The sequence below is a fragment of the Lygodium microphyllum genome, chromosome 1 (assembly GCF_053477565.2).
Source record: "Lygodium microphyllum isolate KBCC chromosome 1, Lygodium_microphyllum_v1.1.10, whole genome shotgun sequence".
Lineage (NCBI taxonomy): Eukaryota > Viridiplantae > Streptophyta > Polypodiopsida > Schizaeales > Lygodiaceae > Lygodium > Lygodium microphyllum.
The window spans coordinates 148065038-148090604 of NC_141135.1; the positions used below are offsets into that span (position 1 = coordinate 148065038).

General features: G+C 44.9%; 1 protein-coding gene across 2 annotated transcripts in view; it reads right to left on the reverse strand.

Annotated features, from left to right (window-relative positions):
- Positions 1-1616: 1616 nt before the first annotated feature.
- LOC148041798 (SNF1-related protein kinase regulatory subunit beta-2-like) overlaps positions 1617-25567 on the reverse strand; it is a 62039-nt gene continuing 38088 nt past the window's right edge. For both annotated transcript variants that reach the window (XM_087682491.1, XM_087682501.1), the window contains 3 exons: positions 2702-2847; positions 2339-2501; positions 1617-2225 (listed from right to left, as the gene is read on the reverse strand). In XM_087682491.1, the coding sequence (XP_087538617.1) occupies positions 1857-2225; positions 2339-2501; positions 2702-2847 (678 nt within the window). In that variant the 3' untranslated portion in view covers positions 1617-1856. The remainder of the gene's footprint in view (positions 2226-2338; positions 2502-2701; positions 2848-25567) is intronic.

The following is a 25567-nucleotide window of genomic DNA, read 5'->3' on the forward strand; positions in this document are numbered from 1 at the left end:
CTTAAAGAGATTATGGGAGATGTTTAAAAACTGGAGCACATTATGATTGGTGTGGTGGCAAATTGCCTTCATCTTGTGAAAAAGGAATCATGGCTCTGATTCCAAAGCTTTGGCTATGTGCAATTAACTCATTGGCAACCAATTTTGTTCATGAGCATAATTTACAAGACACTTGCTAAGTGCTAACAAAGTGAGTTCCATCCTAGGCATGTACCGCCACAAACATCAGTATGGCGTCATCAGAGAAATCCTTGCAAGATATTGTACTTACTGTAGTGCTTGCAATGGACAGGGCCAAAACGCTGAAGCCAGTAAACCATCATGCTACTAATCGTTGTAGGGAAGGCATTGGAAAAGCTAAAATGGAAATTATATTCAAGGGACAATGAAGGCCATGGTGTTTCAAGAGGTGCTCTCAAATATTTCTTGGTTACCAGATCACAAATCAGAACCGCAGCTGTCTGAATGGAGGTTTGTTGCAGGCTTTCCCCATAGTGTATTCAGTAAGGCAGGGCTACCCTTAAGGCTTTAAGCACATTGCTGTTTGGCAGAAACACATAACCACTCTTTTGTCTCATGCATACTAAAAATGGGGTCAATAAATGGAATCAAAGGTATAGTTGGATAGCGGTTTGCAGATGATATTCGTTGATATATTTACAGGCAAATGCAGCTAATCTTAGCAAGGCTCTTCAGTCTGTACAATTTTAAGATGAGTAGGTCTGTAAGTCAACTGCGACAAATTGTCATTGATTTGTCTGACAGAAAAGTATCCTTCTTAGTTGCAAGACTAAGGTGATCTGATTTTTAGGCACCAAGAATATCCACTGCGAGAAGATGTTCTTGACAAAGACAGGTCAGATTAAGTGCTTAGTAAACTAAAACAGCTAGTTAGAACCCTGGGCGGAGCTACTGACAGATGTCCTTTGGCACGAGAACTCTGCCCTCTGTCGTCGTGGACACTTGCTAAGCATGCTCTTAGTCACACAAAACACTCGTAGCCTGGAAAAAAACTAGTTTTACTCAAGTTTTCCATCGGTAGAAGTCACCAATACTGCCTACAGGAGAGATGTTTTCAGGAAAACTAGTTGTGGCCTGGGAAAAAACCACTTCCCTATGTATGAAAGACTGTTTACATGGAGAGTTGCGATTGGAGCTTCACATTGAAGAGGTTTATCAGCTACTCAACAGATTGGAAAATGTGATCAGCCTGAGAACTTGATTCATGTTTTGTAGGATGGTGGCATGGAGGCGAATGCTTGCCCTCAATACAGAAACAGGCTTGCATTACAATTAGACGATTGAAACCTTATTTTATCCTCAAGATAATTTGAAGCTTTTCTTGCTAGGTAATGCTCCAGAAATAATCAAGTCTTCTATGGTGGAATTCCTAAACTTGCTTGGTTGGAAATGTGGACTGCAGACTCTATGGCTTATCTAAAGTACCTTAGTCATGAGCAGAGCTCTATGATTAAGGTTTTGATTGCCTATTTTTTCTATGTGCTTTGAATAACAAGCTTATCCATGAAAGTTATTTTTATTAAATATTAATCATTTCACATCCCAAATTTTTACTTAAAATGATCGTCATGACGACTACACAAGCACTGCACCACTAGCTAAAGCTATGTTGAATGCTATGAGCCTTCTGCTGTCTCGACAAATAACAAAAAAGTATATGTGCGGCTTCCCCAAAGAAACAAAAAAAAACACCTGCTCCCACAAGATTTCACACTTACAAGCACAAGGCGTCAAAAAATCTCAAAGATATGTTTAAGAGCTAGAGATGGAAATGGTGATCACATGTTTTTGTCATTTGTACCAATAACAAGTCTCCTCACATGGTTGGTGCTAAGCTATCTCTTTGAAAAAGGTTTGTGCAAGATAACAGTGACATATTTTGTGCGGAAGCGATGGGTGAAGCCAATAGCAAGTACTGGACAAGATGAAGGCAATGATGACGATGAGGAGGAGGCAGCAGCTGCTTTTCTGGACTCTACAAAAAGGTGGTTGAGGATGACATGTTGTGGCCGAATTGCAGAGGCACCCAATTGTTGCAGAGGATAGCAGCATTCCAGCTGGTTATTTAGATGCAGCTGAGAAGGCAGAAGGGGTGGGTCTTTACTGTACTCCTCTGGACCAAAAAAAGGACTGTCATAGCTCACGTCTGGTGACCCCGGAGCCTCCAAATCTTGAACACCATCCAGATTCTCAGCAACCAAATCCTGTCGTCAAACACCAATCATCTCATATGTACACAACATCTTCCCCTCTAAATTCAATCGGTTCTTTATTAATCATCTCTTCAACCGGAATCCTCTCTTGCACACACACTTACCTGTACATCAAGAACATTAATGGGATTGCCCATTTCATCATGCAAGTATGGCAAATCTGGTGAATGCCTCCATTCACCATTCACAAGGAACCTGTAATGGTATACTCCTTCTGGAAGAAACTTGACCAATGTGAAATCTTTTCCTGCTCTGTGCAATGGAATCCTGCTCATTTTGTGTATCACGAAAGTCAGTTTCCTGCGAAATCAACTCAAGGAAGAAAGAAAGCCTGCCGATTCTCTTCATTCATGTGTGTCAACTATGTTCAATCACAACTGCTATGTTGTCACGTTATGTTCACTCAATTTTTCAAAAGAATCAAAGGTACTCTTTTAAAGCCATCTTCAAATAAGGAACTACTGCACCTTGTGCTCCAGTTATCCCAGGACCCTTCCACAAAAACCTCAGTCCCACCATGGTGCCATTCAATCAAGGTGGCAATCTTATGTTCTGGTTGCGTATAGAGGGTGCTATGTGGCCATCCTAGCTCATCCATCTGATACTGAGAGACCTACACCAAATCCACACAAGCCATGAATAAGAGATTCAAAAATATTAAACAATTTTTCCTGCATTTTACCAAGCCCGAAACAGATAAAGCTTTTAAAGGGGGACTGGAAGTGGAAGGGAAAGAGGGGCTGAGGATAGCGAGCGGCTGGGAATGGGAACAGGAACCGGAACGGGAACGGGAAGGAGAAGGTAAGACATTCGTTTGAAGCATGTGACACACAAATTAGCTGGGGCATCCTTGCACCCCATCCCACTCCTATGATTCTGAAAAAATGAGACTCTTTGAAAGCTTGAGCTGCTCAGCACAATCAAATGAAGTCAGTGAAGACATACTTCCTGTTTAGCTTTCAAAAGTGACCAAAAAATCAGAAGAATCGATACAGATAAATAGTAGAGGAACATTTAATATACTGTGATGTGAGTCAAACACTGATCTTCAGCCATACCTAGAACTAGTAGTAGTAAATTCCACAGTGTCAACCATTACTCCCAGACTGATTGCAATTTCCAAACTAGTAAATTCCAGAGTTTCTCAGCCATGACTGCCAGACTGATTGCAATGTCCAACATCCTTTTCTCAACTCCTTGATCAGCTGCACTCTCTCTTTCAAGGAAAGCCTTCCTCATCTGACCAACTGCCATGGTCTAGACAGCAAACTCTTGCTTCTCACAAGATGCATGGAAAGTGACAACTGATTGTTGTTGCCAACCAAGACCTATCAAGTTCTCGTAGATAATTAGTCCAAAAAGGTCCTGACACCCTGCCCCTGTGGCTTGCTCTTGAGTTTACTCATCAAATAGATACATGGTCTATGGATGCAGCTCCTTCCACCTCTCGGAATATCACAAATTGAGTCAAAGCTGACCCATGCAAGACTAGATCTTCATTGTCTTGCCAGACTGAATGAAGGAGACCTACATCTTGCAGCATCTGCATCCACTAAAATCAAAGTTCACGTGGTGAATATAAAAAAAAACTCTCCATCCGCCGCACAACCACTTCATCTCTACAAAATAAATGTTGCCCCATCCATGCACAAGTCCACATCCAACTGCATGAGAAGATCCATTTTCCACATCCAGTTCATCCTGCATAACATCCAGGATCAATGTGAATAGACATCATTGTGTGCCCTCAATGAGCCACAATTATTATGAGAATGTTCCACACTTGTGCAAGTCGCAAAACATTAGCCATGACCTCCAAGCTTCCACAGGTGTAAGTCATAGGAAAAACCCATCCTTTCCAACGTTCCCTAGGCCTAAGAATGCTCTTGAACCATGTGGGTATTGAACAAAAATCACCACTTTGGCAAGTGAACAGCAATTGAGGAAACTGCTGCTGAAACCCCGACTTGCAATTGCAATTTGGGTTTCCTTGGGATCCGTGTCCATTAAATGAAGACCTCGCACCTTCTATGGCAATTGTAGATAGAGAATTTACAATTGTTCTGAGGGGTGAGCCCATTCTCCATTTACTGTAGCCTACATGCAAGAGTTTGAAGACCCAATAGTGTGCGGATTGAAGATCAATCAAAGGGAAAATTGATCTAAAGAGTTTCTGGTCATTTATGACAACTGTTGTATTGAAGATTAAATGAGATCAGCCCATATCTCAATGTGCTTCAATCTTAAGCAATGCAAGTTAAAGAAATGCCACAAGGGGCACCAATTGTTGGGGCCAATTGGATATCAGCTGTCCAAGATTGCTTAGTAAAGTGTGTGTTTTCATATTTATGAATTTATCGCTTCCTGTAATTTGTATTAAATCAGGTTATTTACCACCCTTGCTAAGAAGGTTAGTTTCAAGCACACATGGGTCTAGCACTTGGCACTTGGCTCAGTTATGGCAAAGATCCAAATACTTGTGTTAGATGCAAAGCCACAAGAGACATAGGGACTATGTGTATGGGATTGCTCTAGGGCCAAGGAGGTATGGAGGAGAGCCCTTACAATGTTTCATAGCTCAATAGAGTATGATTGTGACGTGGGGTACAATTGCATAGCTCACAAATAAGGGCCCAACTATCATAACACAACAGAAAAAAAATTTGTATCTTTCTATTACTTTATATATTTAATTATTTATTAAACTTATTTCTTTTGCACTTGCTAGATATAGAGAAAAGTGCATTAGAGCTTGCCATAGCTGTAGAACATAAAGCAGGATATGCGGCCTTTGTAGAAGAAAGGGCTACAGTAGGCTGCTTGTTAATCACTCCAACCAGAGAGAGTAACCCCCTCTCTATACATGATCCCATAGGATCAAGTCCCCTGCAAATAAACAAGAGCATGCAAGGCCGCGCTTCAACACTCCAAAGTGGGATTCATTATGAAAAAAGACAACAGATCCACAACAAAACAAATATCCAACCAAGTGTCAATAAGCCAAATGAGAGAGCCAACAAGACATCCTGTAACAGGTGGCATCCGTAAGGGGAACTCCAACTACCAAAAGCTTGGACTCTAGGTCCATGGGGCATGAAAGAGGCTGACAATTGGCCATACTAAACTCCGAGAGAAGCTCGGAAATAAACCTATGCAGTGAAACAAAGATACCCTATGCCATTTGATAATCCTCCAAGCCAAGGAAGAAGTGAAGGATCCCTAGATCGGTCATGTCAAACTCATCTCACAAAATCTCCCAAGTATGATCAATCTTGTGAGTATGGCTCCTTGTAAGGATAAGATCATCCACATATAAGATGAGTAAAACACACCTCTCACCCTCAACCTAGAAGCATAGGTTGGGGTCATCAAGCTCTGGGAGCTAGCTTTAGGCCATAGAGGGCCTTCTGTAATCTATAGATATGGTCCTCCTTCCCCTACATAAGAAAACCAGGAGACTATGGAACATAAATCTCCTCCTCAAGGACTCCATTCAAGAAGGTAGAGTTCACGTCTATTTGATAAACATGCCAGTGGTGGTGGGCTGCAAGAGCCAAAATAACCCAAATAATAGACATTCGAGCCGTAGGTGCAAAAGTCTCAAAATAGTCTAATCATGCCCTCTGGGCAAAACCCTTAGCAACAAGCCTAGCTTTATGCTTGTCTAAGGAACCATCTGCAAGGTACTTGGTTTTAAAGACAAACTTCACACCTATCACCTTTCGCTTCGAGGGACCCTTAACTTCAATTACTCACATTTAAAGATTACTAAATTATGTTGGTCATGGGCTTCATTGCCTTCTTTTGGTGCCAGATAGGATCTTCAAGATAAAACATCTAGCTTTCCTTGTTGGTCGCTAGACCTATAGGCAACGACGAAGTCAAATCTCAATAGGGAACCACTCCATCTTACTTGGTGATGATTCAAGATACGTGAAGTCATAAAATATTCCAAATTCTTGTGATTGCTAGCCGGCCTATGTTAGTCATGTCAATCTGTCATCTCTTGGTTGTGAGCTCCCATAGTTGTAAGGTACGGTATGGTACAGTACGATAAAATACGGTACTAATTGGTACCTTATGATTTTATAAGGTACGATACGATATTAGTATGAAAAAAATTTAAGATGATTTTTTAAATAACAAAAACCATAAATCATTTAATGATAGATCATAGAATACATATTTAAAGTGGAAATAGCCATTTCATTATAAAATAAGATGAGACCATCGTGGTCGCATGGGCTACGCAAAACATGCGATACATCATATACCTACAGTCTAGTATATCTAATACAAAAAAAAAAGAGACCTATGTCATATGAATGATGAATCTATGATGAGGCATCACTATCATAATTGTGGGAGCTTTCGCTCAACTGCCAAGACCCACGGACCGCTTATTGTTTCAAGCGTTTCAAGCGAGCTCTAATGACTACCTCTCACATAGCCGACGCGCCCTCGATCCTACGAGTGTAGTGAGCTTACCTTGATGCCGATATGAGTTGCCTTCTCTCTCGCACACACCAGTAGCTCCACGATCCTAGATGCTAGCTTAAGCATCCTCAAGCCTCCTCCATCTCCAAGCTCCATCCACCATAGCCGCGCGCGCAAGAGAAGAGAAGAGAAGAAAAGAGAATAAGAGAAGATAAGAGAAGATGGTGAGAGCTTCACCCTCTTGATCCCTCACTCTCAGACACTCACTCCCTCACACTCTCACACTCCCTCTCTCAAGAGCACACACAAGCAAGAAGAGGAGGAGAAGAGAGGAAGAGAAGAGCTCTTGTTAGCCACACACCAAATAATGAGCTTCCATTCACTTTTTGAACTTTATATATACAAGCCCTAAAACCCCATGGGCGCCCATCCCTTTCTACATAACCAACCATTCTGGCAAGGTCCCTTTTTCTAATTCCCTCTTCTTGCTTTATGCCCTAAGCCTATACCTGATTATTCTTTTACAAGTGGCACAGGAGAAAGCCTGGCGCTCTTTTACAAGAGTTTTTGGAGTTTTTGAGGCACTTTTTATTTAAAACTACGCTTTTGGCCCCGACTTAGCTTTAGAGGCCGCCTGCATGTCTTTGCTCCTTTTCCATCTTCTTTTCGCTTTTTCATTCATTCTTCCGCCTTCTCGGCTTGGGCATTCTTCCGCCTTCTTGGCGTCTTCCGCCTTCTTGGCTTGGGATTAACATTATCCCCCTCCGAGACGGGTGCCAATCCCATGGCACTCTTGTCAACTGTTGGTGTTTAAGAGGCAGTTGGCGAAGTAGTCGTGTAAGGGCAGGGCTACCTCTAAACTCGGGTGCTCATGGAAGCTTGGTAATAAGGTTTGTTGGAGAAGTCAAACGGATAGCAAGTGGTTGTCGGGGGCCTCCGAAGTCGGTGATTCATCGCCTTTGTGATGCTTGAAAGGAAAGGGTGCGGTGCTCTACCTAAGGGGAGGTGTCTACCTTATTGTGTAGTGCATTGTGCCCGTGCTTATAATTACAGGTGGTTATAAAGGCTGGATCGGGGCATGAAGAGAAGTCCGCGAGAAAACGCGTCATGGAATCATTTAGGCTTCCTGAGTCAAAAAGGAGGGCATGTTCGAAGGAGGCGGCATTGGAGTTGTAGATGATTGGGAAATTATGACGCCCATGGAGAGTGGCAACAAAATCCACACCTATCCTACGAGGATACGCCATGAATATGGGGTCGTTCCTCTCTTAGGGCAAGGTGTTACAAAAAGCCATCCAGGCGAGCATGCTAATATCGCACACTCGCCTTCTCCATAGGGGTTGGAAGTGGTAGCCCTATACAGTATGTGGTATTTCGAACACCTTGTCTTGCCAAAACTCTGCTTCTTCCCTTCTCCACAGAGTGGGGGTCCTCTCCCTTTCTTCCAGCCATTTCTGTCCCAATCGGCCGCCAGTCGCGATTACCTCCTTCATCACCTTGATTGGTAGAACCCTCCGCAGGCTATTAGGCATGAGAAAGCTAAAGGTGGATGGGTCTTTTTCTTTTTCTTGCTGTTCCTAAATCACCAACTCCACGTGGAATCCAGCGGGAAGGTCATCGGGGCACGGTGGGAGGGATGCAGACGGCTGCACGACCGGTTTGGCTCTTAATTGCTTCCTGGTTTCCTCCACTAATTTTCTTCGTCTCTCCCTTAGTGCGGCTTGTCTCTCCATGGATGGATCAGTCTGTTGTTGTTCTTGGACATGCGACAAGGGGGGTTGTGGGATTACCTCTTCTCTAATTCTCCATATAACGAATTCAAGGTCACTCTCCTCCCCCTGCCGGTCTTCTAGTCCCAATGCGTCCAATTCCTAGGAGGTTAGGCTGGCCAGTAGTAGGTACTTTCGTTGCTCTTCTAAGCTTAGCCTAACCTCCGCAAGTTGGGGTGGCATTTATAGCCCCACATGCAGAGCTCTGCGTACGATGCCCACTTTTTTCTACATCACCTCCAACGACTCCTTTCCCTCTGGGTGGGTCATGTCCAGTAATGTGTTGAGAAAGGCTTGTTGCTAGGCACTGAAGGCTGTCTAGGCGGCATCTACTTTACTTTCTGCAAGGATTTTTCTTTCTCCACCAAAGTGAGGCGCCGTGCCAGTGTCTTCACCCGTTTTTCATTCTGATTGCCCATTCCTCTGCTCTTTTGTTCATTCCTTCCATGCTTTCCCCCTGCTTCTGTGCCAGAGTTACGGGCTTCTACTCCTGGGCCTTGAGTTCTCTGCTCATATTCTCGTGCTCTTTCCTTCCCAAGTGTAGTTGATCAGTCATAGACTCAATCTCCTTTTGCTACTGCTCCCTCTCTTGCTTTCTCTCCTCTTCTTTGGCATTTAATTCCTCCATCATTTGCTCAATGTTGGCGGTTTTTGCCTCCAATTCCCCATGTTGCATCAAGAGGAGCTTATATTCCCACTGCATCTGCACCAATTATTGATTCTCATTCTCGAGCCGCTGCTTGTAGCTTTCTTTCATGTCTTCCTTGGCCTTTAATTCCTGCTTGAGGTCGAAGATCTGTCGTTGTTGCATGGCTATTGTGTGGGTTTTTTCAAGCTGGAAGGCGGCTACTAACTCCTTTTCCGCCACCAACTCAGCCCCACAGCCATCCTCTTTTCCTCCTTCACCCTCTCCAATTGGAAAAGCAACTCCGTGACATACTCGTCGTAACTGGCTGGTGGCATTACTGTTGTGTGGATTGGGGTGGTCGAGGCTTCCACTCTCGGACACTTCTGGTCCTGTCTGGACTCAGCATCTACGGCTGGTCTCTTTTGCCCCGTGGCTGTGGTTTCTGTGTTCTTTTCCTAGGCCATTTTTTTATTGATAAAATATTGCATCCAAGCCACGAAGTTGGAAACCTCCATGCTGGTGGGGATGCTAGGGGTGAGGGTGGTTGGTTCGGTGGAGGGTACCATGAGGGTGGGGATAGGATGGAGGAGGGCCTTGCCTTTGCCTTCAAGGACAGCGGGTGGCGTGACTTCTGGTACTTGCATGCTAGAGCTAGGCCCTTCTTCCCTCAACGGGCTCCAGGCTCTCGAATCATCAGCCCTGCACTGCTGCTCAATGGACCGTCGTGTGGCTTCGGCCAAGTCCTCCTCCTTCCTTCCTAGTTCCTCTTCTTCCTCCGCAACTCTTCTTTGTCTTTCTTCTTCAGCTTTCCTGTACTCTTCCTCCAGTTTCTCTTTTTCTTCCTGCTCTTCTATTTTTCTCTTCTCAGCCTCCTGTTTTGACACCTTTTAGACCCTCTTGACTTCTTTTTTTTTTCTTCTACTTGTTTCTTCTTCTTCTCCCTCTCCTCGGTCTCCCTAAGGGATTGTCTTTTTGCCTTTTCCAAATCCTCTTTCTCCTTCCTACGGCCTTCATCTGGCTTCTTTTTCTTCTGCGCTGTCTTCTTCTTGGGTTCCTTGGCCTGCTTTTTACCCGATTGTTCTTCTTGCCCCTGCCCTTCCTTATCAATCTCGGTCCTATTGCTAGACCTCTCTTGGTCCGGGTGAGGGGGTGACCTGTCGGGTGTTTCTCCTTCCCCTTCTTCTGCATCCTGTGCCTCTTTCACTGCCTCCTAGATGAGCGCAATCAAAATGCTTCCATAGGCAATAAATGAGGCTTTGGACAAGGCCTTCTTTCTTTCCGTGGCCTTGGAAGCTGGGGACTCTCCTCCTGCGGGTGTGCTTCCTAAAGCTAGTGCTTTAGCCGCCAGGTCGATAGTTTTGTGCACATAACCGTTCCAGTCAACTTCATGCAGGGCATAGTGACAAGAAACGACCGGAACGGCCCCTCGGCACATGGAATCGCCGTCCCCGGCATGTATCCGACGCGGACTGCGTTTCCAAATGATGGAACGTTCCCTGTCTCGTTTCAAACAGGGAACGCAGCGCGTTCCCTGCTGCGTTCCCTGTCTAAAACGGGACAGGGAATGCCACATGGCAAAATGACCTGCGGGCCGCCCGCGCCCAGTTTTCGCCCACGCCCAGTTTCCGCCTGTGCCCTGTTCTATTGCATCCCGCCTGCTCCCGCCTGGCCCAGTTCTCCTGCCCCTAGGTCCCAAGCCCAGCCACCTTCTTTCTGTTCGTTCTTCTTCTTTCTTCTCTTTCTTCTCTTCCCTCTCTTCCTTCTTCTTCTTTCTCTTCTTTCTCCTCCCACCTCCAACCTCTTCCTTCTCTTCCTTCTTCTCCTTTCTCTTCTTTCTCTTTCTTCTCTTCCTTCTCTTCTTCCTTCTACCTTCTTTTCACTTCTCCCTTCTCTTCTTCCTTCTTCCATGAATCTTCTTCTTCTTCTCCCTTCTCTCCCTTTCCCTTCTCTCTCGACTCTTGAGTGAGTCTTGACTCTTGAGCCTTCTTCCTTCTCTCGAGCCTTCAATAATCAATTTTCAGCCTTCAATTTTTCCTTCTCTGGACTCTTGAACCTAAGGCCTTCAATTTTCAGCCTGAAACCATAAATGGCTTCATCTTCCCGCCCCGCTCGTCGGGTTGGTGGTCGAGGAAAAAGGTCTGATGATTGGTCATGGTGGGAAGAAGTAAACGCTGACCGCCCTTTGAGTGGTGGAGGATCTCGACCATGGACTTGCAAGCTTTGCCCATACAAGCAAACTAGTGGAGCAAACAAGGTAATCCATTGAGCCGAGCATTTGTATTTCAAATTTTTATTGATTTTAATTTTTCAAAGTTACTTAAATATTAGAATATGGACTACCAATTGCCACTTGTTCCATTTTAAATTTTAATATTTATGCATAATCAGGTCCGAGCTCATCTCCTACATGAGCCAAATTCAGAGGTGCAGTTTTGTCCAAATGTGACCTTGAGAAGCAAAGGGAGCTTCGTGACCGTGTAGCAGGTCAACAAGCTTATCTTATATCTAGACAACGACGTGTTGCAGTTGACCCTGCAACTTTTGTGACACCATCCCCATCAGATGTATCTAGAGCAGGGTCAGTATCAGGAAGTGCTACCTCGACACCTACTACAGGCATTGCATCGGCCATGGCATCAACAACACCACATATTGCACGTAGACAAAGCACACTTGATGCTAGTTGGGATCCCAAGAAGAAGAAAGAGATGGATACATCAGTGGCACGCTTTTTTTATCATAACCACATTCAATTTCGTGCAGCCAAGTCAGAGTATTTTAAATTGATGTGCAAGAAGATTGGTGAGTATGGCCCTTCGTATGTACCTCCATCATCAGAGACCTTACACACCACTTTGCTCGACAAGGAAAAGCGCCTTGTTGAGCAAGCAGCAGTGACTAGAAAGAGCATGTGGGCTAAAAATGGAGTTTCCTCGATTGCTGATGGTTGGAGTGATACACGCAAGCGATCCATTCATGGTATGGTTGCTTATTCTCGTGGGGAAATGTATTTTATATCTTCACATGATGCATCGGGGACAGGAAAGTCAGCAGATGTACTTGCAGCAGAGTGGGTTACAGGTGTTGAGCTTATTGGCCCAAAGCATGTTGTGGGATTTGTTGCAGATGGAGAGCCTGCAAATAGGGCAGCAGGTGCTATTATTCAGGGATATTATCCACATATCATAGTTTCATATTGTATGGCTCATTGCTTGAACAACCTACTAAAGGATATTGGTAACCTGTCATGGATTGCACTTGTCATAGAGCAAGGAGCTCAAATGGTTAGCTTTGTTTTGAATCACCAGTTTCTTCCCCATCACTTCTCTTTGCGGTCGAAGAAGACACTTTTAAAATACTCTAATACCAAATTTGCCTTTAACTTCTTGATGCTAGGCAGGTTAAGAGAATGCAGTGGTGCCTTGAGGCAGTTATTTCTTAGTGATGAGTTTACCTCATCAACATTGGCAGATACTCCTACAAGTATCTTATGCTTGGAGAAAGCAAATAACTCCACTTTTTGGGATGATGTAAAGCTGATACATGCTATGGTATCACCCATTGTACATTTATTGAGGGTTATGGATGCTATGCAACCTTGCATTGGCAAGGTATATGAGGCTGTGGATAGGCTGAATGAAAAGTTGCAGGAGTTGGCACCAAATGATGAGGCGTATGAGGAAATACACCATTTAGTTGTGACGAGGTGGAACTCCTATAGCTCACCCATGCGTGCAGCTGCATTTGTTGTGGATCCTGAGTTCCAGGGCAAGGGTCAGGAGAATGACAGTGAGGTTATGGATGCATGGAGACTTATATTGTCTCGTCTAGTGCCTGATCATGGTACTAGACGAAAGATCAGAGATCAGTTTTCATGTTATAGGACCTTTCGGGATTCTTTTGGTTGTGGGGATGCACAGGAGGATCGCTATAAGATTGGGGCAGCTTTGTGGTGGGAGAACTATGGTTCGGATGGTCCTGAGTTGCAGCAACTAGCCATCCGTATTTTGAGTCAATCAATTAGCTCCTCTTGTTTGGAGCAATTGTGGAGTACCTACGCTCACATTACTTCAAAGAAGAGGAACCGTCTTGGTGTGGAGAGGGCAAACGATCTAGTATTCGTTAGTGCTAATTTGAGGATGTTATGTAACAGTATGACAACAAAGCCTGATCCATTCACAGAGTGGGAGATGCAGCAAGAAGAGGAGACACATGCTGATGTTGAGGAAGATGCAGCAATTCATGGTACACATGATGATGAGGCTGGCACTTCAGGAGTGGCTAGACCAGCCTCAGATCATGATCATAATCTTTGATTTAGCTTACTTATCACGAGTCTCATGATACATGACACATTTACATTATATATGATATTATGATCATTGATGACACTGTGACACTTGGGTTGTTGACAGTTGTGCCATGCCGATATTATATTTGTACTTGAGTCTTGCAGTCTTGCAGTTGCCCTTTGACATGCCGCATTTTGCTTTAGTCTAGAGATTAGACTTTATATTTGTAGTCTTTTTTGGGGCAATGAGCATGTTCTTTCAAAGATTAGACTTCAATTTCATATTTGTAATCTTTTAAGTTTTTTGGCAATGGTACCATAGGCATGTTCTTTTAGCTTAGACTTTTAAGTTTAGTTCATTGTTCATTGTTTTATCATTTATGATTTTTGGCATATGTATTATGGATTTTATTATTTATAATTGAATAGCTTACCTCTTGAGCCTTGTAAGTTGCAATTCAATTTCTAATGAGTAGTTTTAGAATAATGCATGATATCTTAAAGTTAAAACTTAAAATGATTTGTCCTTGTAAATTATATACCTTGGTTTTAAGTTTTAACACTCCAGAGTCCACATGGATTATGAGTGAAATATTAATTTTTTTTCATGAATTTTGATTTTTTAAATGTCGTTCCCGTTCCCACGTCCCCGTTCCCTAGGTTTGGCGTTCCCGTCTCCGTCCCCGTCCCCGTTCCCCGTTCCCGTTCCCCGTTTCATGTTTCTATGATGCAGGGTGTGAGCCGCTACGTTCTCCAACACAAGCACGCTGATTCGATGCATTAAGGCATTATAGCGCTGGCTGGAGAAGAGTGCGTGTACTAGTTTTGCTTGCAATCTGGCTTCCGAATCAGGGATGTCCTGGATGTTGATGCCGTCATTTGTTAGCACATCCTCCTTTCTCAGCATGGCCTACACATCCCTCTTCTGCTTCTTCTCTATCTTTGGCTCAGTCCCAATGCCTTCTCCACCAAGGCAAGGGTTAAGCGAACCTGTACTTGTTTGGCGTTTTTTTCCCAATCCTACCGTGACAGTGCCGCACTCATTGTCAGGGTCGTAAGACCTGAGAAACTCCACACACTGTGTGGTCAAATTCTTGCGCAAATTTTTTGAGGTACTTGATGAAGTTGCATTGTTCAATGACTCTCCTAGCCGCTTCCTCCTTGGCCACCACACCTTCTACGTTGTGAATGGTTCGGAACTTAAGCTAGTTGTAGGCACGACTCTCAAGAGTGATGCTGTACTGCGCTTTTTCCTCTTCCATGAACGGAGTCGGTGGGCACAGTCTTGTTGCGACATCTTTTGTTCCTGTCATAATCCCAAGTTTCCATTAGTGCTTCCACATTAACAATTCGTAAAAAAAGTCAGTCTAAAAAGAAAGACTCTATGTGTTTATTGAATGAAAGCATGAAAATCCTATCCGATGTGGAGTCTTCCCTTCCGGCTTTAACTTTTTGCCCTTTATTTCAAAGTTCTTTTGACATTTTCCTATCTCGCTCGTTGTTTACGTGCTTATGCGTTTTACTTGGTTTTCATTGGTTTTAATTGATTCTCCTCACTTGATTCACCTCACTCCCCATCCCCTCCTAGCTTGAGAAGAATCATTCTTAGGATTGAAGGTTTTGGAGATTGAGGACATTCAATAATGGGCCTAGGAGTTACCGGCGTAAGAACCAAGTGTAGAAATCAGGGTTGTACTCTAACTAAGCTGCGCGGTCGAGATCAAAAGGGTGAGTGCCAACGTGTGTAATGTAAGTGAGAACATCTGTTAGAAAGTCACCGGAGGCACCGCGGCTAGCAATATGTAGCTCCTCCTCAGTCAGTAGGTGATCGAGGTAAGGGTGTCCCTTGATGTGCTCTTCTAGGGGGCGATCGTGAAGAGTGGTTAACACTCTATACAAGGTTGGCGCGATATAAGTGGAGTCGTACTCCGCTGTTTTGGTTGCGCGGCACTGCTCAGCGTTTGTCATGACTCGGCATCCCTCTACTTCCCATTGCAACCTAAGAGTGTACCAGTGCCGCAAGAATGGGGATTCAGTCTCAGCAAGTTTGGATAATTCTGCAATTTCTTGGTCGGTGATGACAGAAGTGTTTCGTTGATCGTATGACGTGATGAGGCGTTGTTTGAGGGCTTGCTCTTTGGAGATCTCGCTATTGAGCAATACAACAATGGAGTTTGCTACCTTTGCAAAGGCAAGTTCAAACGTCTCCCAAGAACAAGGCATCGTATGAACTTCGGTTGCAAAAGGCTCGAGCAACAAGCCTAAGTCCAAGCGGTCATAGCTCAGAGCTAGCTCCAGCCTAAATTGTGGGATCGGGGCATGAAGAGAAGTCCGCGAGAAAACGCGTCATGGAATCATTTAGGCTTCCTGAGTCAAAAAGGAGGGCATGTTCGAAGGAGGCGGCATTGGAGTTGTAGATGATTGGGAAATTATGACGCCCATGGAGGGTGGCAACAAAATCCACACCTATCCTACGAGGATACGCCATGAATATGGGGTCGTTCCTCTCTTAGGGCAAGGTGTTACAAAAAGCCATCCAGGCGAGCATGCTAATATCGCACACTCGCCTTCTCCATAGGGGTTGGAAGTGGTAGCCCTATACAGTATGTGGTATTTCGAACACCTTGTCTTGCCAAAACTCTGCTTCTTCCCTTCTCCACAGAGTGGGGGTCCTCTCCCTTTCTTCCAGCCATTTCTGTCCCAATCGGCCGCCAGTCGCGATTACCTCCTTTATCACCTTGATTGGTAGAACCCTCCGCAGGCTATTAGGCATGAGAAAGCTAAAGGTGGATGGGTCTTTTTCTTTTTCTTGCTGTTCCTAAATCACCAACTCCACGTGGAATCCAGCGGGAAGGTCATCGGGGCACGGTGGGAGGGATGCAGACGGCTGCACGACCGGTTTGGCTCTTAATTGCTTCCTGGTCTCCCAAGAACAAGGCATCGTATGAACTTCGGTTGCAAAAGGCTCGAGCAACAAGCCTAAGTCCAAGCGGTCATAGCTCAGAGCTAGCTCTCTGAAGGTGGCATCGAGCCGTCTAATGCAATCAATCACGTCATCCCCTGTATCTTCGGCTAGATCTGAGACCAATGTCAAAAATGATTTCTGCTCGTAAGAGGGTTTAAGACGTTCTGGTGGTTGGGGTTTGATAGCACTAGAGCCTTTGACAATGGATAGTTGTGGTTGCGGGTGCTTTTGAGGTTTCGGTTGGGCTTCCTGGCTTAGGGCTGGGAAAATAGCAGCTACTTCTGATGGATTACTACCTTCAAAGTGGATCATTGTAGTCGGATGGGCTCTAGCGGGTGATGGCTCATGTGATGATGTCTGTCATTTGGGCCAATAGGCCTGTTTAACTCTCTTGGGCATGTGTGTGGATGAGCTTGATGGATGTGGGCCTGGGGAGCACTGCGGTTTATGGTTTTGAGGTTCTATGGGGCTAGAGATGATCAGGCTTGGGGGTAGCGTATGAGTGGTGTTCTTTGCTATGTGAGCTTTAAGAATCCATATCCAGGCATTTTCCTCATAGTAGCCTTGTGCGTGCAGGAGGGCTTTAGGGACCCACCTTTGCCTGATTATGTGCCGATTTCTGTAACTACGCCTTGGTGTCCTGGGATTAGAGCTTTGGGTCTTATGAGGTTGTGTGCGACAACTCCTAGGCGGCAGTTGCGGCTATTTAAGGCTCCACTGGAAACTAGGCTGTTGAGCCTTAGCTTTTCCTACCACGAGCAGTGGTTCTTAAGAGGTGGTGGGTGCTGGCAGAGCACTACCCTTCTCCTTAGATTTGGCTGCTAATAGTTCTACCGGTGCCGTGCGGACTGTTCCAGCACGCAGCCCTTGCTGAAAGGTGTATCAATGCGGATGTTGCCTATGACGAGGTGAATGCGCTGCAACTCATAATCAACGTTGCAACGAGTTTGCTTCTTGAAGGTTCGCCCTAGCAACGCCTCCATACCTGTGTCCTTGGTGTCTAGCAGTACATAGAAAATCATTGGTACAGATAATTTGGCGTTAGTGGGTTGTAGTGGTGATTTGCCAAGTTGGGTCCAATGATCATGAGTCAAGACATTGAAGTCCACTCCCTCGTCAATTAAGGCATTGAAGACGCGTGTTCGCATGGCAATGACCGTGATGTGCAGATACGTAGGCTCCACGGTTTCCTCATCCTCGTCATCGATTTCGATGATGGTGGCTACTCGTACCTTGACAGGTGGTTCCAACATCGATAGCTTATGCAAAGGATGCGTCGGGGATATTTCTTGACACGGCTAACATTGAAGAAGCCTATTCCCTCATCGGCTAGAGTCTCGAGCTCGACGTTACCCGTTCGACTGATCGCACAGACTCTGAAAGGTCCAAGACCCCTAAACTTCATTTTTTGCTTGTGCCTCTTAACTCAGTATAGGAGCACTAAGTCGCCTTGTTCGAAGTTGCGTTGCTTGACATGCTTGTCAAACCAGCTCTTGCGTCGTGCCTTCTCACATATGAGTGCATGAGTGGCTAGAAGGTGAGTCTCTGAGAGGCGTTCGAGCTCAACTAGGCGTTGCGTCCATGCCTTCTTTCCTTCCCATCGCTCCTAAAGTGCAATTCGCACGCTAGGCACAAAGAATTCTATGGGAAGAATTGCTTCGGTTCCGTAGGTCAACCTAAAGGGGATTTGTCCAACAGCCGTTTTATAAGCTGTGCGGTAAGCCCACAAGGCTGCCATCAGCTTGTTATCCCAATCGCTGCGTGAGGCTGAGACTACCTTGGTTAGGACATTGACAAGAATCTTATTTGTGGATTCTGCCTAGCCGTTTGCTTGTGGGTAGTATGGGGAGGATTTCCGCTGGATAATTAGGAAGGAGGATAGGAGATGAGCTATCACTTCATTGATGAAATGTGTCCCCTGGTCACTGACTAGTTTGATGGGGCATCCGAATCGTGAGATCACCTGCTCCTACAAGAACTTGGCAGTTGTTCGAGCATCATTCTTTCGTATTGCTCTCACCTCTACCCACTTCGTTAGGTAGTCTGTGGCTACAATGATGTATTTGGCCTAAGAATACTATGCAACGGGACTGATGGGTCCTATGAAGTCGATTCCCCATTTTTCGAAGGGTTGTCATGCAATGATTGGGATCAACTCCATTTGATCCTTGTGAATAGGGACCTTCCTCCATTGACATTCGTCACAATGCTTAACAAATCGTCCGGCATCACGGAACAATGTTGGCCACCATAGTTGAGACTTCAACACCTTGTGGGCCGTCGTGTCTCTACTAAAGTGTCCATCAACAATCCCACTGTGTGTCTCTGAGAACACGTCGTGCATCTCATGTTCGCACACGCATCTGCGCAGCAATCCATCTTGCCCTAAGTGATACAACTGGCCTGCTATCAACTGGTAGGGTTGGATTTTGAGAATAAGTCGCCTCAGCCTTGCCTTCTCTATTGGTCGTTGAGGCATTCCGTGCTCAAGCACTTGGACTATGTCATCTGTCCAATATGGCGTTAAACCGGCCTTGAATAAATCTCTTCCGCTGGAGAGGTTAAAGAGGTGGTCGTCTGGCAATTCATCGATAATGCCTTCTCCAGCAGATTCTCCTGTGGGGATGCGTGACATATGATCAGCCATGTAGTGCTGTTTTCCCTTTCGTACAACCACGGAGAAGTCAAACTCCAAAAACAGAAGGAGCCACTGAGCTATGCGTCCTGTAGCGCATGGTTTGTTCACTAGGTATAGCAAGGCTTGATGGTCCACAAAGAAGGTAAAGGATGTAGCCAATAGATAATGCCGGAACTTCTTTACAGCAAACACCATGGCCAAGCCCTCTCTTTCTGTCGTCGAGTAGTTCATTTCCGTCTCCGTGAGTTGTCTAATAGCAAAGCTAACTAGATAGTCTAGGTTGTGCTCGCCAGGTTGGCACAACACTGCCCCCACAGCAAATTTAGAAGCATCGATATGCACGTGGAAGGTTATGGTCCAATTCGGGGCTCGTAGAATTAGTGCTGTGATTATAGCCTTCTTCAACTCTTCATATGATCGTTGGCATGTTTCAGTCCATTCAAAGACAATCAGCAGCTTGTATAAACATCTGGCTATCAATGCGTAATTGTTGAGTGTTGAAATGACTTGTTTTTTGGCTGATTTTTGTTGTTTTTGAGAGCTGAATGGTTGATTTTATGGGATGATTGGTTGATTTAGAAGTGGTTTGAGAGTGTTTTGGATGATATTGATTGTGTTTTGGAAGTTCATGATGTTTGTTGATGGTTCTGTGATGTTCTGATAGGTTCTGATTGGTTCTGTATACCTTCTGTTTTGTTCTGTTTTGGTCTGTTTTGTTCTGATTGTTTTCTGTAAGGAGGGAAGGAGTATTGATTGATGAAGAATGAGATATTGTGAAAGTTTATTGAATGGTTTGTGAGAGTTTGGAATGATTTGAGAATGAGTTATGAAGTTTTGATGACCTTCTGTAACCTTCTGTAGGTCTTCTGTAGAGCTGCTTCTGCTTCTGTTCTGTTCTGTACTGTCTCTGTTCTGGTACTATTCTGTAGACTGTTCTGTAAGTGTTCTGTGGAATGTATGTGTGACTTTGGGAAAGTTTTCTAGCCTTGGAAAGAGGTGAATACAAGTGCAAAAGAGCTGAAAGAAGTGGAAGAAGAAGCTGTTGAAGACTCAAGTGAAGACTAGAGTGAAGTGACAGTAGTGAGCTGTGAAGAGACATTGTAGTGGCTCTGGTGACTCTTCATATCAAACATACCTCTTGGGAGGGGTATCCACGACCTAAGAGTGATTATTGAGAGTGATTTTGAGAGATTGTAGTGGGGACATGATGTATTATTGATGGAGTGAGATAGAGAGAGTCAGAGATAGCCAATTCTACTCAAACAGAGTGATTGTATATGAGAGATTGAGACAGAAGACTATGAAGATATTGAAGATGAATACTATGTGATGTATTTCCATTCAAAGATGGTGTATTCCTTTGCTTTCTTTGTTCTATTGATGGATTTTGTGAAGATGTTGAAGAATATGGTTGATTCTATTAAAAATCGTGGGAGATTTACATGATGCTGCATGAAGATTTGTTGTGCCTGGTGTTCTTTTCTTCATTGTGATCATATGAAATATGATAAACAAGCTTGTTGATGTTACAAGATAGATTTTCTTGCAAGAGAATTCCCTTTTTCTTGGTGTTCCTCTCGGGGCTCCATGTTTTTGGTGCGCAGCCGGGGAAATCTTGCCATCAACAAGCACCGGAAGAGGCTGAAAATGAAGGAAATGGCATTGCCAAGAAGAGAAGAATTCAATGGATGTTTGTAAAGTTCCTTCTTCCACTGAAGAGTTGGAATTTCTCATAATCAAAGCCACTTTCCACAAGAAGTTCATCCCACAATGGCGGAAACACATCACCATCATGATGCATGCTCTATGTGGTGGACAGTTTCCTCTTCCTATTGAAGCAGCAGAAACTTGCATCTTGGTGGTAAACTGTTTGGGAACAAACTGAATAGCAGAAACAGAGAAAATGAACATCCATGGAAGATTTGGCATTTATTGAAAAGTTTCCAGACAACATCAAGTGGGAGATTGTGAAGAAGCTTCAGGAGTCTTGGTCTGTAGAGGTTCACAGGGACAAGAAGGGAAAGAGTTGGAATTTGTTCGTGGATGCTCAACAGCAAGATACATGGGATGCTTGGTGTACTGATAATCTTCTGTTTGTTCAATTAGCAACCCACTGGAAGCTAGTAGACAGAGTGTTTTTCACAACATACACTGTTGAAACCATCAGAAGTTGGCATTACTATGATGATGGCACCACCACAATGCTCAGACGTATGCATTTTGACACCTTCAGAACCGAATACCTTTCTCTGTGCAGTGGCATGAAAGCAGAATTTAGAGACGTTGAGAGAAAAGAAGTAGAAGAAATGTTGGCAAGAGAGTCCTCCAGAGACTGAAGCCTTCTGTTAACCCTCTATGGAGCACTAACAACATAGTGGAGTCAACCCCCTGATGAATGACGCAATAAAAAGGCAAGCGTTAGAACGAGTCCAGAGGTACGTGAGAAGAGAGAAAGCAAGAATCAGAGCCGAGAGCGAGCTCGCAGCAGAAGTCGCCTTTGACGCCCTTGCGGAACTCTTTACAGAAGTCCCAATGGCACATCAAGCCCTTCCTCCTCCTGCTGGAGGTCCACTTCCAAGCCAGATCCGTCCTGGAAATATTGATGACAGGCCAGCGAATGTAGTCCCATTGCCAGTTTTTAAGGGAGAGTACAATGAAGACCCCGATCTTCATGTAGCAGAGTTTATGGTAGCGTGTGTGGCTAACAATGCCAGAACCCCTGAGCATTGGTTGGCGATATTCCCCGCCACTTTCAAGGGCGCGGCGTTTCAGTGGTATGAGAGACAAGCAGCAGGAACTTTTGGCACATGGGACGACCTGAAGTTGGCCTTCCTCACTAAATTCAGGCGTGAAGGTTTTGAAGAGCGGATGAGAGAGGAATTTATGAACCTAAGTCAGTCCTCTGGAGAAAGAGTGGAAGCCTATGTCTCACGAATGGAATCCATCCTGAAGAGATGGACTAACCATAATCTAGATGATGGCATTCAGAAGGGAGTGTTTCTCAGAGGATTACAACCAGAAGTCCGTAAGTTTGTGGAGCTGCAAAGACCAGCCACACTGCAAGCTGCAACAGAAGGTGCAAGACTGTACGATGAAGTGGAAGCTCGATTGGCGATGAATTCAGGAAGAGGAGTCCTACCTCCTCTGATGCCAGGAATGATGTACCCACCAAATGCAGTTCCAGGGACTGTTCCCTATCCCTACCAACAGATGCCCTCAGTATCACAGTACAGTGCACCAAATCCACAGTGGCCACAATCCATGCCTCAAATGATGGCTCAACCACAACAACAATGGTCCCAACCAATTTCCTCAATGCCAAATCAGCAGCAACAGTGGAATCCTACCAACTGGAGCCAACAGCCAACAGTTCAAACAGAAGCTCTGAATCAGAACCAGAACAGAGACCCCTCTGTACCAGCCCAACCCGTTTATGCAGTGATTACAGAGACTCCTCAAAACCCTCCTGCCAGTACGTCCGGAGGAGAAAGCTTGAAGGATTATTTATCCAACTCAGTTGCAAACATTAAGAAGGAGTTGATAGATGTGATTACAGAACAACTACAGACGTTGAAAGTGAATACCGCTAGCATATCCAACGTTGCAGGAGCAAGAAGAGATGTGATGCGGTCAAATACTTGGTGTGGTAAGTGTCATCAAGCAGGCTATTTAGCCACTGAATGTACACGAAAACCAACCATCCCTGGAGCCTTCTGTTCCTACTGTTTGCGGAAGAATCATACAGAGGATATTTGCTCTCTGAAAGAGATGCATGATAGGAGAAGGAAGGAAGAAGACGCAAGATTCAACCTGCTGGAATCCAAAATGACAACACAAGATATTGGACCCAAGCCTAGAGAGTTTGGTCCTAATTTTGGACCCAGAAGATTTCCTTCCCAAAGTTACAGAGGAAGACAGTCTGGCGGTGGTCAGAGATCAGAAGTGGAGTGTTACAGATGCGGAGAAAAGGGACACATCTCACCAAATTGTCCAAATCCCCGAAGGCCAGTGGATTACAAGCCCTTATGCAGTCGATGCAAAGGAGAAGGCCACACTGCAAAAGACTGTCCAAGCCCAGCCCCAGTGAAAAACAGTGCTACTGATAGTCCGGTCAAGGCCCAAGAGCCTACCTCCAATTTGGTAGAATTGGAAGTTGCTGCCATCACGCGTGCAAAGCAGAAGGAACCACCTATCCATAAAGAGAATAACCCTCCTGCCAGAACAGTGAAGTTCAGTCTTCCACCAGAAGAACAGAACAGAACAGAGCCTAACAGTGCCGTACAAAGCCCTACAGTGCCACAGAGAGTTACAGAGACAGTTACAAAGGCAGGACCAGAGGTCCAGGACACAGAAGAGGAGGAAGTGCCACAAGTGGCAGAAGAAGTTCCTGTAATTCCTCTGATGGAAGGAAGAGGGAAAATGAAAATGGGTGTTGCCCCATTCCCTAATCGGTTAGAGAAGCTAGTGGATCCTATTAAGGAATACGATCTAGTTAGAGATCTAGATACCTTTAGACCAAACCTCACATTCCAACAATTATTGATGTTGTCTCCCAGTTGCCGAAAAAGGTTCAAAAGTATACTGACAAAAAGACGTGGTTTAAGGATTGCTCCCTCAACAGCAACAAAGTCCAACAAGGCTCCAGAGCCTGTAAAAGAAGTGGATGTGGCTAACGCTTTCCTAGATCCAGGTACTCCAGAGACTGGCGTATGGATAGAAGGCTGCTTCATTGCAAATGCACTGATTGATGGAGGCTCATCAGTGAACATTATGACGGATGTGACGATGAAGGATCTAGGCCTACAAGGTGTGCAACCCACCCAATGGCTCATCAGACTGGCGGATCAGAGTAGAATCAAGCCGTTGGGCATTCTCCCATATGTGAAGACTACTGTGGCTGGAAAAGATTATTGGCTGACCTATTTGGTGGTGAAGCCAAACTCTTATGGTACATCCTATCCTCTGTTACTGGGCAGACCATGGCTTTTTGAAGCCCGAGCAAGGACGGATTGGTTCAAAGGAACCTTGACCTTGGGTAGAGAACCCAACAAAGTGGTGCTGAAACTGTATGGTTCTCAAAAAGGACATGGATCCACCTCCTTGGAATTATCTTCTGATTCCCCTAACGAGGCTACAGATGGAACATCAGCAGACGAAGATGCTGTCAAACAGATCCTTCCCAAGAAAACAATAGTGCATTCCTTAACAGTGGATACTGTAAGCCGACTTCCAAAAGATGCAAAGCCATTATCAATGGGTGAATACTTCCTGCCTGAACCAGGCATGACTTCTGAAATCACCTCTGACAGTGAGATAGAAGCATGGATGTACTGCTCTCCCTGTTACATGGTCACAGCAGAAGCAGAAGCAGAAGCAGACGCAGAGACAGAGACAGAGGCAGGAGAGGAAACAGAGAATCTGTTCTTCTGTTACAGAGCTCCTACAGAAGCAGAAGCAGAAGCAGAAGCAGAAGCAGAAGCAGAAGCAGAGACAGAAGCAGAAGCAGAGACAGAGACAGAAGAGGATGGATATGATATGGACGAAGAGAATGATGAAAGTGAGCCAGAGGGGTCTATCCCACCTGAAGAGGATACAATTGAGGAAGAAGTTCCAGAAGCATCAGAAGCCGATGAGCTCATGCTATGGGACAGAATGGCAATGGTACCACTTGGTTTGGTAAATGGATCTTCTCATATGCAAAACCTTTATAAGAAATGGATTAAGAAGAACAAGCCGTCTTTTACGTATGGCTCCTGCCGTCCTAACCCATCCTTGCCAAAGAAAGATGATGATGATGCACCGTGCCAACAAGCACCAATCCAACTAACCCAACAAGCATCAGAGGGTCCCTGTTATGTAACGTTCTTGGATGTGTCATCTTCAGAAGAGGAGTCTTCAAGTCAGGAGGTAATTAATTTTGAAACCAAACCCGAAACGGCGCTTATCCCATTCCAACGTCTTAAGGAGCAACCTAAGTCTCCACCAAAAGAAGAAGTTGGTTCTAGTGGGATATCAGAAGAGGACATCACTCCCTTGAAGGAGTCGGATCTGTATACAGAAGCAGTCCGCGGGACCTTCATCCGTGAAGTAGAAGGTGAAAGGCAGTTAACCTTTGTGGATGCAGAAGGCACTGAACGCCACTTGAAGGTGGGTAGCAGTCTCCCAGAAGAGGAGTTGTCAACCTTGTACAACTTGTTGAAAGAAAATTTGGACGTGTTTGCGTGGTCTTACAAAGACCTAAAGGGGATTGATCCCACAATATGTCAACATCATATTGACTTGGAGCCTGATGCCAAGCCAGTACGGCAACGACAGAGGCGAATGAACCCGAATTATTCCACATTGGTGAAAGCGGAGCTGCTGAAGCTTCTAGAAGCCGAGTTCATCTATCCAGTGGCAAATAGTGAATGGGTTTCACCCATCGTGGTTGTACCCAAGAAGAATGAAAAATTGCGAATATGTGTGGATTTCCGAAAGCTTAATTCCAAGACGAAGAAGGATCATTTTCCTATCCCTTTCACAGACCAACTATTGAACACAGTGGCAAGACATGAGCTTTATTCCCTTCTGGATGGATTCAGTGGATACAACCAAGTCCAAATCGC